Here is a 12,859-nt window from a genome sequence, read left to right as displayed (position 1 = left end):
CAGACGAAAACATAACACATTAAGATGTGTCAGTGGTAGAAACAATTAGAAAGTATTACAACATCTGCCGGCGACGTGGCATCAGAGCAGCGCCGCACTGTAACCGAAATAAAGAAGGGAATACTCCGACATGAAGTCAGACACTAAAAAGCGTGTTTCAGGAGCAAAGTGGTTCATGACTTTGATGGGAGGTGACAGTCATGGAAATGGACAAGAGAATGTAAAACAGTATGCTAAGCTGTCAGCTCCTATAACGGATCTGTTACGTTCCCACAGTCCCTGAAGTAGCTGTTGGAGTGAGAGCATTTTCCAAAAAAATATACTTCTACTTAATAATAATAATAATACTTCTACTTAACTACATTTCTGTGGGGATTATACTACATTTTAGTATACCAATGGTCTGCTATTCAGAGCTTAGAATGCTGTAATTGACCAATCAGAACTGAGTATCTATCAAAGGTGTGTAATAAAAGGTAATAACAGAAGAAGAAGACAGTCACCTGCACATTGCAAATCTGTCTTACATTTTGCACATTCCTGGATAAGTTTGTACAGCTCCTTCCCTCATTTAAATAACGTCATATTTGTACATATTGTTGTACATATATTTTTTGTATGCTGACACTTTCTATTCTTGTTATTTTCTATTTATGCTGCTGTCTTTGACTCGCAGTGCTCTCCTTAATCGCTATAATTTTAGTCCTTACGCAAAAATATACTAAAGCAAAGTCCTTGAAACTGATTCTGATTCTGATTCTAGCAAAAAAAAAATTGTGATGTATTATTTCAGGCTGATTTAAGACTTTGATGCACATTTTCAGAAGCTACCCAGCAGTACATATAAAGTCAACTTTACCAGCTGCAACATTAAAGTGATGCACACATGAATGGCTCACTAATCATAACCTAAAAATGTAACATACATTATTCTGAAATTGCTTTAGTTTATTTGTATACAAATACTTTTATTTTTGTATGCATTGCTAATTTTGCAGTAAAAGATCAGAGCACTTATTCCACCAATGCACCACACTATTATGGTGAACATGTTTATTATCGCTGTTTTTTTTTTCTATTATTAAATTCATTCAGTTTAAGGTACTGTGATTCATTAAAAGTCAAGTGTTTTTGTCACTGTGGAGAAAGGCAGACTGGCTGTACATGACTCATAGCCTAGAGACACGTCTGGACCATTTGTGAATTACGGTCGCAAAATTGTGTGTTCTTTTAAAACACTTGTACGGCCACTTAAGAATGAATCCGTTCATACGAGTGGTTCTTACACGAGGTCGGATATTCAAAAATCAAGATTAGTTGAGACCACAGTTTGAGACAACAGCAGCAAAATATCAAATGGTGATGAGTAGGAAACACTTTATATTTCAATTAGTCACTCCCTGTGTGGTGAGAAATGTACGTACCTGTAGATAACAGAATTTAATTTTACTTAACAGCGTGAATCTGTGGCATCTTCATTAATCGAGATCTGACACTCGACTGGGTATTTAGATATAATGCTTTTGGATTTGTGCTGGGCATGTATGCTGAAACAATTACTCATTTAGTCAATCAAGAGAAAATTATTTGAGAAGTATTTTGATAATTAACTCATTTGTCAAGCAAAGCTACCAAACGTGCAAGTTCCTGCATGCCAAATTTGAGGATTTGCAGTTTTTCTTTGCCTTACATAATTGTCAACTGAATATCTTTGGCTTTTGCATTGCTGGATGGACAAAAATATAGATTTTATAACGTCACCTTGGGCTCTGGATAATTACAATGGGTGTCTTGTGCAAAATTCTCAATTAATGATTCATCTATTGTTAGTTGCAGCCCTTGGAAATGTGGAAAAAGAACAGGCAAATGCTTGGTGAAATGGATCATATGTTGTCATTTACATCCAAGTCCAAACTAGAGTTGTCACAAAACCAGAATCTAATTTTACTTTTATTTTCTAATATTTTGAGCCCAAGAGAGTCGTACATACAGTGTACTGCGGTGTCAGTGCTCATTTTCATATTACAAAAGAGTTGTTAAATTATAATACTGTATAGTCGCAGATACAAAGCAAACGATATGTGAAAAAGGTAAAAGGATTGTAGTTGGAACTGGAGCAAAACCAGAATTTTAAACATCGATACTATACTAGTACAAAAAAACAAAACCTGATACCTCTTTTGTGAGCGCAGCAAAAATAAATACAGGCCTTGGCACACAAAATATGATCATCTCAGGCAAGTCAATAAAGACTGAATACAACTTTTATGGCTTCAGCACTTCCAAATACTATGAAATGATACTTCCATACTTTTGACAACCTTAGTCCAAACATGTACCTTTGCAGCCTCCTTCGACAGGTCGAAAGGGATACGCTGGCGGATTTTGGGGGGCAGCTGACTAAGCACGTCAGCTTTGAGACGGCGGATCATGATCTGGCTCAGCCGCTGGTGCAGCTCCTCCAGGTTGGATGCGCCGCGACAGTCCCACTGCCTGCGAGGCCCGAAGTACCTGCGAGACAGTGAATAAGAGGCTGCTGATGCATTTTATACACATTTCTAACTGAGAGAAACTCACTAAGAAAACATACTTATTTGTGGAAATGCCCTGAAGGAATAGTTAAACACATTTAAACATTCCCACCTGGGAGCTGCCCGGCGCTACAACAGCTTTCCATCGTTTACCGCTGAGCAACTCTGCTTGAGCAGTCGGGGGATCAGTTTTTTGCTTAAGGGCACTTTGCAGAGCAGGAAACTATTTTGTCTAATGGCCACAGCAGCAGGTTTATCCCAAAACTCGCCGGCAACTTTCACAATTCATCAGCCAAATGGATTTTTAGAATAGCACTGGCCCTCCACACAAAGGCTGGTTATCTGCCATATTGGCTCCAAGTGTGGACAAACTTAACAAGCTGCTGCCAAAATCTGCAGCTTCACACTTCGGTATTTAAACTTGTAGTTGCTGAGGAGAGGGAAACTGATTCACTACTTCTAGAATAATGTTTCTGCCTGGAGTGGGGATTTGAACCAGCAACTTTACAGATGTGACGCTGCTCCTTCTGTCGCCTGAGCTGCTGCCATGTCCCACAATAACCTGCCCTTCTGTGTGTATGATCTTTTGTGTGAATGTGTGCGTGTCTCAGGACGGCATTCCCCAGCCACACTAAGTGCTATTATATACAAAGTGTTATCATAAATGGCGCCGGGCCCATCCCCGACCGAGCTGCTGACTTTGATGGACATCCAAAACAATGCATTTGATGTGTTTGTTCACACATGTAACTGATCGTCACTGGCAACTGGCAGCCAGTTGGCATTTAACGCTTGGCATCGGTTGTGCTCTGGCGCTGACAACAAACCCTCAACTCAGTAGCACCAACACTCCACACTCAGGTACAGCCCACCTTATCCCAGCAGACACTTGAAAAGAGTGAAAATTAAATGCTGGGTGAGGGCTGCTAAAACTATGCTAATTCCACTGCACGGAGACTTAGGGGCACATAAAGAAGAACAGACTAAACTGAGGTATCAAAATAACCTGACATTTAAGGACGCTTATTCACTAGCTGAGCATAAGATAAGAAGATTGATAGCACTCTCATGTCTGCCTGATGGATATGAGGCTGAATCCTGGGGATGATTAGCTTAGTTCAGAAATGTGAAACGGGGAAACTCAGGATTCCTACACTTTTCCCAAAGTCAAATTCAACCACTACATCAGATGTAATGGTGCTATAAACAGGCAAAATTATGTTTCATGATAGAAAAGCGAGACATTTAGGGAAAACAGAAGTGAAGTTTGTTTTTTCTTTTCCCCAAGGCAACTCTGATTGAAACAGCGACCTCCCAGCATGTTGTCATCTGTGAGCCTCCCACTTGATGTTCCATCAGATGGCACAAATCAAAAAAGCCTGACAGATCACGCTAAGGCTGGAAATATACTTGCGTCCAAACACACTGATTACAAAGGACGTGCGCAACAATCGCTCCAGACAGACGCAGGATACAGGAGGCCGCCATGATGCATATGGATGCACACAGAACGCACAGTTAAACGCAAGTGCATCAAAAGAATATGAACTCCAGGGCACGTAATATAAAACAGGCTGATATATATTTGCACAAGGTGTCTGTCAGTGTGTGAGTGTGTGCTGAAGACTGACCTGTAATGGGCGTTGCAGTATTTCTTGGCGTAGTCAGTCCAGGTTCCAAACCTCTTGGGATAGAGGGCGTCAATCTGCATGAAAAGCTGTGAAACACACAGACAGGAAAAGGACCTTAACTGCAACTCTGGACTAAATAAAGCACACGGGGTGTGTGTGTATGTATGTGTGACCGTGTGTGTCTGTAAGGGAAAGAGAAAATGAGACTGGAGAGAATGTGCGTGATAATATCTCAGTGTCTTAATCTTTTTAATTGTAATATCCTTCTCAGTCTCTTATATATTTTCCTCCCAATTAAACTGAACTCTTTTTAACATAGTGTGATTTGTCCTATGTGTCACCTCACTCATTAAATAATGAAAACACACACACCTCAAAGTGAGACTACAAACGTTTGAAAGAAAAAAGAATAAATTCCTTCAATCAAAAAATGAAATAATGAGCATTAAAGCCTTATTTGCTCTGGTATGAATGAACAGTAGCTCATGGTGGCCTGTGTTAACTAATATTATCTAACTTTACCATATTGTTGTGTAACTGACATTACTTTACTAACTTTATGTTTTTGCATTTACCATTAGCCTGTAATTGTCATATGTGGCCACAGTGGCTAATTTAGCAAGTTACATAATCTTTGAGGTGAAGAAATAACACATGCTCTCATTGGAAATTTAAAATAATGAGCAATAAAGCTTTTGGTATGAACAGTAGCTTATGGTGCCTCGTCTTAGCTAATGTTAGCAAACCTTCAGCAAGTTCTCAAGTCTTGCTTTAAGCAAAATTAAGAAATAACACATTTTTTCTCTAACATATGAGAAGTTAAATTAATGAACAATAAAACACTCACTCTCGCTCAATTCAATGCACTCTTTTTGCTGCTACAGTCTGTCTTGGTCTGGTGAGACCAGTAGTTTAAGGTGGCTAATGTCAGCTAACTTTGTATTGCTGTGTAACTGACAGTAGCTTATTGACTTTATGACCCTTCTCTACTTGAGCTAATGTTACACTATGTTTTAGCATATACCGTTATCCTCATTTGCAATTGTCACTTGAGGCCACAACGGCCAATTTGGCAAGTTACACAGTCTTGCTTCGAAGAGAAAAATAACTTTTTAAAAAAAGAAATAACAAGCAATAAAAGTTTAATGGCTCTGGTATGAACAGCAGCTTATGGTACCTTTTAGATAATGTTATCAAACTTTTAGCAGGTTAGCAAGTTTTGCTTCAAGTGACACTAAGAAAATAACAGTCTTCCTCTAACATATGAAAAGTTTAATACATTAATAAAACACACCAAAACTGCTACAGCCGGGCTGGATTGCTGCATTATGTTTTTTTTACAGTTATACATAATTCAAACACGTATAGTGAAAGGTCATGGCAAGCTACTTTTGTCTGATTGTATTAAAGAAGGAAAACATGAGCACTGAATTTTATATAAAGAAAAAAATGTTTAACACGATCAAAAATTGTAATTTTTTTCTATGTTTTTTGTAAGATCACAATAAATATTATATTGAGGGCTTTTTTGTGGCCTTTCCTACCTTGAGTTTTTGGTATTGTTACATCCCTGTAAAGTACTATTTAATACATGCAGCCATGGTTGAATTATGAAACAGTTGCTCATAATCTTCACTTTCTTTGGAAACAGTGGCTGTAAATAGTCCTAGTTTTTTCTTAGTCTCTGTACTAAGCTAAACTAACCAGCTGCTGGCAGTAGCTTCATATTTAGCACAGAACAAAGGGCAGTATCAATCTTTTTGTCTAACTCTCAGCAAGAAAGTGAAGAAGCACACTGTATTTCCCCAAAATGCCAAATTATTATTTTAAGGAAGTTATTTCAGTATCACATCTTGTGTAAATTTTACCACTGTCCCACACAAACTGTCAGACTTACCAGCACATCATTAAGACTGCATGCTATTTTAGTTTTCCTCACCTTTTATTTTTTGAAAGCTGCATGCAATAACTCAAAGCTTTTTTTGGCTTTAAACACAGACCTCACCTGTGCTCACGATTAGTCTACTGTCATGCCGTGCATCTTGTGTGCAATTTATTCAAGGTCCTGTCGTCCTTCGCCTAGTTTACCAGTCCTGTGTTGTTGCGCAACTGTGTGGTAATCTGTGTCAGCGCTGATTAACCAGGTCAAAGAAAACTGAAAATCAAATGAAATACAAATAAATAAAATCAACCTACTGCTGCTAAATAACTGCAGACAAGAAAACTGTGAGTCATCAAAAGATCTTTGCAACACTTCACTTTCAAAATACTGATAAATGACAAGTTTCTGCTCTTTTCATTACATCTTTTCATACAGTAAGTAGGAGTGTGGACACTCTTGGAAATAAGGGTTTAAAAAGCGTTCTTCCTGAAGGGCTAAGGTTCTACCCAGAACCCTTGTCAAGGGTTCTTTATAAGACTAATGATTCCATTAAGAACCCTTGTTAGAAGAAACAGTTCTCAAGGATTGTTGAATTCCTTGAAAAACTAAATAAAACCCTCGGAATATAAATAGGTTCTTGTCAGAACCCCTTGAGTGGGTTCTTGTCAGCACCCATAGAAGGAGGAAAGATTCTGTGTAGAGCACCAGAGAAGGTTCTAAGTAGAACGTTACACCATAGAAGGGTTCTCTGTCGAACCTTTCATAGGGGGGTCTGGGTGAAACCTTTCACAGATGGTTCTCAGTAAAACTCTCTGAAAGGTTTCCAAATGAACCTTTATTAACGGCTCTAACAGGAACCAAAAAAGGGCTCTCCTATAGGGACCAGCTGAAGAACGCCTCACAGTTCTAGTCAGTACCTTTACTTCTCAGAGCGGACGCATGACAGGTTGCAACAAAGCCCTCAGAATGAGTGTGTATGTGCAAACGTCGACGTGTCTGTGTGTACACGCCACATCTCTGTCAATTTTCAGTATTTGCGGCAATTTCTGAAGTAATGACAGGTAATCATCGGCGAGGCGATCTGAATAAGCAGCCGCAGTGAGAGCGCTATTCTAAATTCAACGCTTGTTCAACAGGAGCTTTGCATTTTCCCCCCTCACACTGTTGATATAATGGGTGGGTGGAATGAGGGCACATCATGAACAGTGCAGCATGCCCTGAGCTGTGTGCTAACTCGATGTCAGAGCCACAGTGAGTAATGATGGCAGTGAGGAGACTGGCACAGAGGCAGGGACAGGGCTTATCAGGTTTATGCTGCGGATGATAAAATGTTATATTCAGTTTCAGATTCTAGAGGCAGAGAGAGGGAGAGCGATGATATCTAAAAACTAACCTCACCACCGCAGGCAGGCGATGGCACCGACAGGATGGCATGTATCACACACACACACACACACGCGCAGTATATAACACACACACTTTCTTCATGATACACCTTCTCGAGATTTCTTACAAGTACAAACTTTACTTCATTTTGGAATTAATTAGCTGCCTGAATTTCATCAGTTAATTATCATGATCGGGTCTAGGCAATAATTAAGTTTTCCTCACAGCAACGTGGCAGTTGGATGGCAGCAGGATCTTAGTCCTGCTGCACACAGATACTTTTAAGGGATAGTTCGGATTATCTGAAGCGAAGCCGTGTGAGGTATTTACCCACAGTCCGTGTATTAACTACATTAGATGGAGGTCGACACAGAGAGAGGAGAAGCTAATCAATGAACTGCTGTGGACAAGATCAGCAACACTTAAACTGATATTGATTTTTTTAGGTGGACCTCTTTTTAAGTGTATGCTATATTTAGAAGGTACTCGCAGCTTTACCTTGCTGTCAGACAGCCTTTTCTGACACAGTCATATGATCCAGATAGCACACTCTCTCGCTCAACCAGAATACTTTGGCAAAAGCAGTAACCTTATCTTGCAGAACATGGCAACTGCCCACCTATTGTTGCCTCAATCTGTTTTTTTAACTAACTAACTGACCGATGCAACTGTAGACCAGCAGCTCCTGTGTTCTGCAACATAAAATGACTGTTTTTGCCAGAGGTCCGGTTGAGTTTTGGCTTGTATAATGGCAAGTTCCCGTCAGAAAAAGGTATCCGACGGTGAGGTAAAGTGAGGGTAATGTTATAAATGTAGTGTTCACTTAAAACAACAACTAAAATACATTACATTGCTTAGACTCCTTGCTGATACTTGTCTCGGTTTCTCCAAACTTTTTTTTTGACAACAACATGGTAACCAGGCAGGTAAAACATATATTCAAAATAATCTAGAAGCTCATTTAATTTTAAATTCATGGAAGCAAAATATATTTTTCGGGGCTTTCGTGCATTTAATGGACCGACAGCTACAGATATGACAGGAAAGGGAGAATGAAACGCAGGCAGAAGTTATTCTAATAGGGAGTTTTGTTCTACAAGAAAAGGTGCAATTTTAGGAAGCGATCTGCATTATTGTAGGCAATACACTCACTCTCAACCTCATATAACCCCACTTCAAAAAATACAAACTATGCCTTTAAAACCTATGACGTCAGTCCTAGATTACTAGTCCCGTGACCTAACATTAAATCACTTTTGAAAAAAGATTTCTTTTCTTAAAAATAATCCAATGATGTTCTATATTTTTCTTATTTGTCAACAAATCACAATGTTCACAATTGTTCACAATGAGAAAAATCTATTTTTTAAACACCTCCTGATGGGGAGAGAAGTGTTCCTTCATGAACAAACAATAACCTTCAGGTAGAATTGGAGCAGTTTTCCTTCTTTTTCATGAGATATTTCCATCTGTGCTGCTGCTCTGTCTGTGTGATTCTCAAAAGTGCGGAGTGGGCGTGGCTCGGTTGGAAAAAAGACAATGTCACATACTTCCGCGCACCAATCAGAACTGAAGATCACTTGCCACCCCCACACAGTCCTGACGCTGCACATTAACTGAGTTTTTAAATGTTTTTTTCCCCCACACTTGAACGTGGATCTTATTTTTTTCATGAATATTTAATTTTATAGACAAATACTTAAAATTTAAAACCACTGTCTTTAGGCGCTTTAAAGACTCACATCTTCTTGTCTGTTCAGCATCTGCTTTTGTTTGATTTTATGCATATTTTATGTATTTGTAAAGCAAGAAATGCAACACAGAAAGCTTCAGACGGAAAAAAAATAACTAAAAAAGCTACACTGCAGTTTATAAATAATTATGGGGAGTGTGTGTGTGTGTGTGTGTGTGTGTGCAGAGCAGGATGTTCTGTCCAGTGTGTGTAGATCCACTGTGAGATAGGTTCCAAAATTTCGAACACAATCAATAGCTCTGATGACAAAAAATAGGAAAATAATTATTCTGAAGATGATGAGATACATTCTCCAAATCAACTGGAAAATTTGGTAGAAAATTAAATAAATCGACAATCTGAAATGTAATTATTTAGCGACACAAAAACAATGTAAAAACCAAAAGTGCTGCAGCGCCTGAGGCTAAAGGGGACGACCGGAGGAGTAAAATGCTGAAGCACAAAGCTGTATCAGTGGCCTATCATTAGGATACAGTGGACATGTACAGTACCTCTTATTGATACTGTATTATGTCTTCACATCGAGACTGTGAAAAGATTTTCTATTCGCCCAGTCCACTTCATCTCCTGCGGCTGCTGTGATGGAATATGGCTGCAATCTACCGCTTCAATATATCGTATATAAAAATGATATAATAAATCATTATGGAGAGGGGAATGGCTCAGCCGCTCTCCAAACACTGTTGTCCTGTGAACAGCCCTTCTTATTGTCTCTAAATTCAATAGTCCCCCCCCCCCCCCGTGTGCTTCTTTTTATTACTTGTCTCATTTATTGCGGTGCAGTGTCTCTTCATATCGGGCTTTGTAAATGAAGTTTTTGCAACAAAGGTTATTGAAATAAGTCCACGGGATCCTAGAGGATAAGTGATGCCGCTGAGAGTTAATTGGCTTTTTGAATGTTGGATCTGAGCGTAACCTGCTCCGGAGCAAGTTACCATGGCGATCTACCTGCGCTGCCGAGCGAAACACCTTTGTGAGAAGCCAGAGCTGAGCCCCGAGTTAGCTCTGCGGCCTGCTAATCTTTCTTCATCACGAGTGCGGGCTCAGAATCCCTTCTGAAGAATGTGGATGTGGATTTATAATCTGTTGAATGTGGTTTCTTATATTTGATCACATTGTTCCGTTCCCTTCACTGTTTAAATTTCATTAAAAATTAAAATCAGTGTCTGCACGGATCATGTTGTCTGGGAATAAATCCAAACGGCTTACCCCACTTAGACTGGGCTGTGCCAACCGAGATTAATTTAATTTAAGATTAGTTCTAATCAGAGTTTAGCAAAACTAGGTTTAAAATGAGTAAATACAGATTTAAGAAAACGAAATTAAACAGAGTTTAATCAGCATGGAGATGATTGCTAACCCAAACTGAGAGGCTGCGCTGTATTCCTTAATAATCCGTTGCATTGTTTGCAAGCTCGGTAAAAAATTAACAAAACTTGACACTGTTTGCAATCTAGCTAAAAAGTTAGTTAGCTTAGTTTGGTTACTCGTGGTGGCCGTGCAGAGAAGCTCTAATTCTTCCTGCTTTGAGCAAAACTACTGGAGGATTAAAAAAATTGACAACAGCACAGTAAGGAAAAAGTGACCACCTGACAGCAGCTGAAGTGAAAGAAAGAAAAGAAGTTGATTATTCCGCTTAATCCATTGAAAACAGCAGCTATTTTAAAGGTTAAAGTTAATATAAAAGAGTAAAAACTTAAAGAGAGGCTTAAATTTAATCTTTTTTAATTTTAAGATCGTTTAATGGTTTGGTGCAACATAATTTCAAGTTAAACCATGACTTAATTGAGTTTGAAAATTAATTCTTGTTGGTGCAACCCAGCCTTAAATTTGTGTTTGCCATGATAAGTATTTCCTGATGGGTTTTCATGTCATCAGATTTTATTACCTCCTCAGGCCGACCCAGCGCCGGGGTACCGGTGAGCAGGATGGCCCGCTTGGAGCTCTGAATAAGAGGCACCAGAATCTTAGTCCGGGCTGCGTTCCTGGATTTGAGGTAATGGGACTCGTCCACCACGACCACCTGGAACCGCTGCCTGGTCAGAGCCTCCACCAGGGGGCGCGCATCTGTGGTGAGCAGGCCGTAACCGAGCACCGTCACCTTACTGCTGCTGATGCCCCTGCAGGGGAGAGAGACACGCGCACACAAACAGTGAGGAAACAGATCATAATAAGATTTCACACAATCACAAGTGAAGCGAAACACTGTTAGTTATACTTTTATGATTTTAATATAATGTGGTTGTTTTGTCTTCTGTAGTTAAGCTTGTATTTTTGTGTGGATCTGAAGAATAGTAGCTGATGTTTTGCATCAGCTAATGAGGATCCTAATTAAATCCTAAGAATGAATGATGCATCACAAGTTAACCTTTTTCATTAGGAGTAAAATGATACCCTTTACTGCTTATTAGGGTAAAAACTTTACTATTATTATTTTCACTGTCTGCTGATTAGTTTCTCAATTAATTGTTTAGTGGAGAAAATTTCAATACAACTCCCCAAAGCCCAAGAAGTCTTCAAATTGCTTGTTTTGTTAAAACAACAGTCCAAAACCTAAAATATATTCAGTTCACTGTCATAGAAGATTAAGAAAATGGCAAATATCCACATCTGAGAAGCTGAAGCCAGTGAGGTTTTGGCATATTCATTTTAAAAAAATACTTAAACCTGCAGCAGGCAGTTTATTTTTGGAATAATTGGGCAAAAAAATTCCATAATAACCTTTCAGACTTCTGCAGCTCCTCTTGGCTCTGTTATCAGGCTTTAGAAAATCTAGGACATGATGGAAGACTTTGGCCAATAACAGGTCATTTCGGAGAGAGGACGTTCCTATTGGCTGTTTGAGTTTTTGAGAGAGAGCTGCAGAGCAATGTGAGGAAACAGGGAGAGAGACAGGCGGAAGGTTTTGCACAGAATTTGCATTTGGCAGGTTTAAGAGGATAGTGTGAAAACTTTATTGACAAGCTCCCACAGTTAGCTTGTTAAGTTTGTACTGCGGTAAAACAATTTATCACAGAGGTTCTTGAGAACCAGAAGAACCAGAACTTTTATAATCTGCCTATGTAGAAATGATGATTTTACCATCTAAATATTCCAAATGCTGCAGTAAAACAACAGATAAAGATGGAGGCCTATGTATTTCAAAGCAAAATAATGAAAAAAACTGGTTTAAAACTTTCCTGGCCAACTGAGTGTAGTTTCCAAGGTGCACTTGAACGCACCATCGAGTCCCCGTCGGTGCACACAGGCTTTGCAGCACAAAACAGCGTAGACTGCAGAGTTTACGAGGTGCACCTGAGTACACTGTGAAAAGTCCTTGTCCAAACTCCATCACAGACAGAAACAGCTGGCCCGTAAAGGACACCAAAACACAGCAAAGACTCTCAGCAGTGTTTTTATTTCAGGACTATTTCCTAACAAACATTTAAACAGAAAATCTCAGCATTTGGCGCTCTTAATTTTGGACCCGTTGAAAATGTGAATACAATGATTTGGCAGTCTTTTTCAATGTGCAGTCATGATGAAAATATAATTTACTGGTCAGCACTATCAGAAATCTATGCATTTATTTTTAAAACAGCTGGGAACTGTAGTTTTCAGGATGAAGCTGTGCATTTTCAGGTGCAGATTAATACACATCTGGTCTAGAGAGTACTTACAGCAGGATGGAGTGGGA

At 39.2% G+C, this 12,859-nt stretch overlaps 1 protein-coding gene across 3 annotated transcripts in view; it reads right to left on the bottom strand.

Annotated features, from left to right (window-relative positions):
- Positions 1-12,859, bottom strand: part of zranb3 (zinc finger, RAN-binding domain containing 3) — a 95,931-nt gene that overhangs the window by 65,655 nt on the left and 17,417 nt on the right. For all 3 annotated transcript variants that reach the window (XM_084713528.1, XM_084713530.1, XM_084713529.1), the window contains exons 5-7: positions 11,072-11,303; positions 4,163-4,248; positions 2,340-2,511 (exon numbers count right to left, since the gene is read on the bottom strand). In XM_084713528.1, coding sequence (XP_084569654.1) covers positions 2,340-2,511; positions 4,163-4,248; positions 11,072-11,303 — 490 coding nt within the window. The remainder of the gene's footprint in view (positions 1-2,339; positions 2,512-4,162; positions 4,249-11,071; positions 11,304-12,859) is intronic.

Source organism: Lutjanus erythropterus, chromosome 24 (genome assembly GCF_056507025.1).
Source record: "Lutjanus erythropterus isolate fLutEry1 chromosome 24, fLutEry1.hap2, whole genome shotgun sequence".
Classification (NCBI taxonomy): domain Eukaryota; kingdom Metazoa; phylum Chordata; class Actinopteri; order Lutjaniformes; family Lutjanidae; genus Lutjanus; species Lutjanus erythropterus.
The sequence above is the reverse complement of the archived record's forward strand: the minus strand, read 5'-3'. Positions and strand labels throughout refer to the sequence as shown.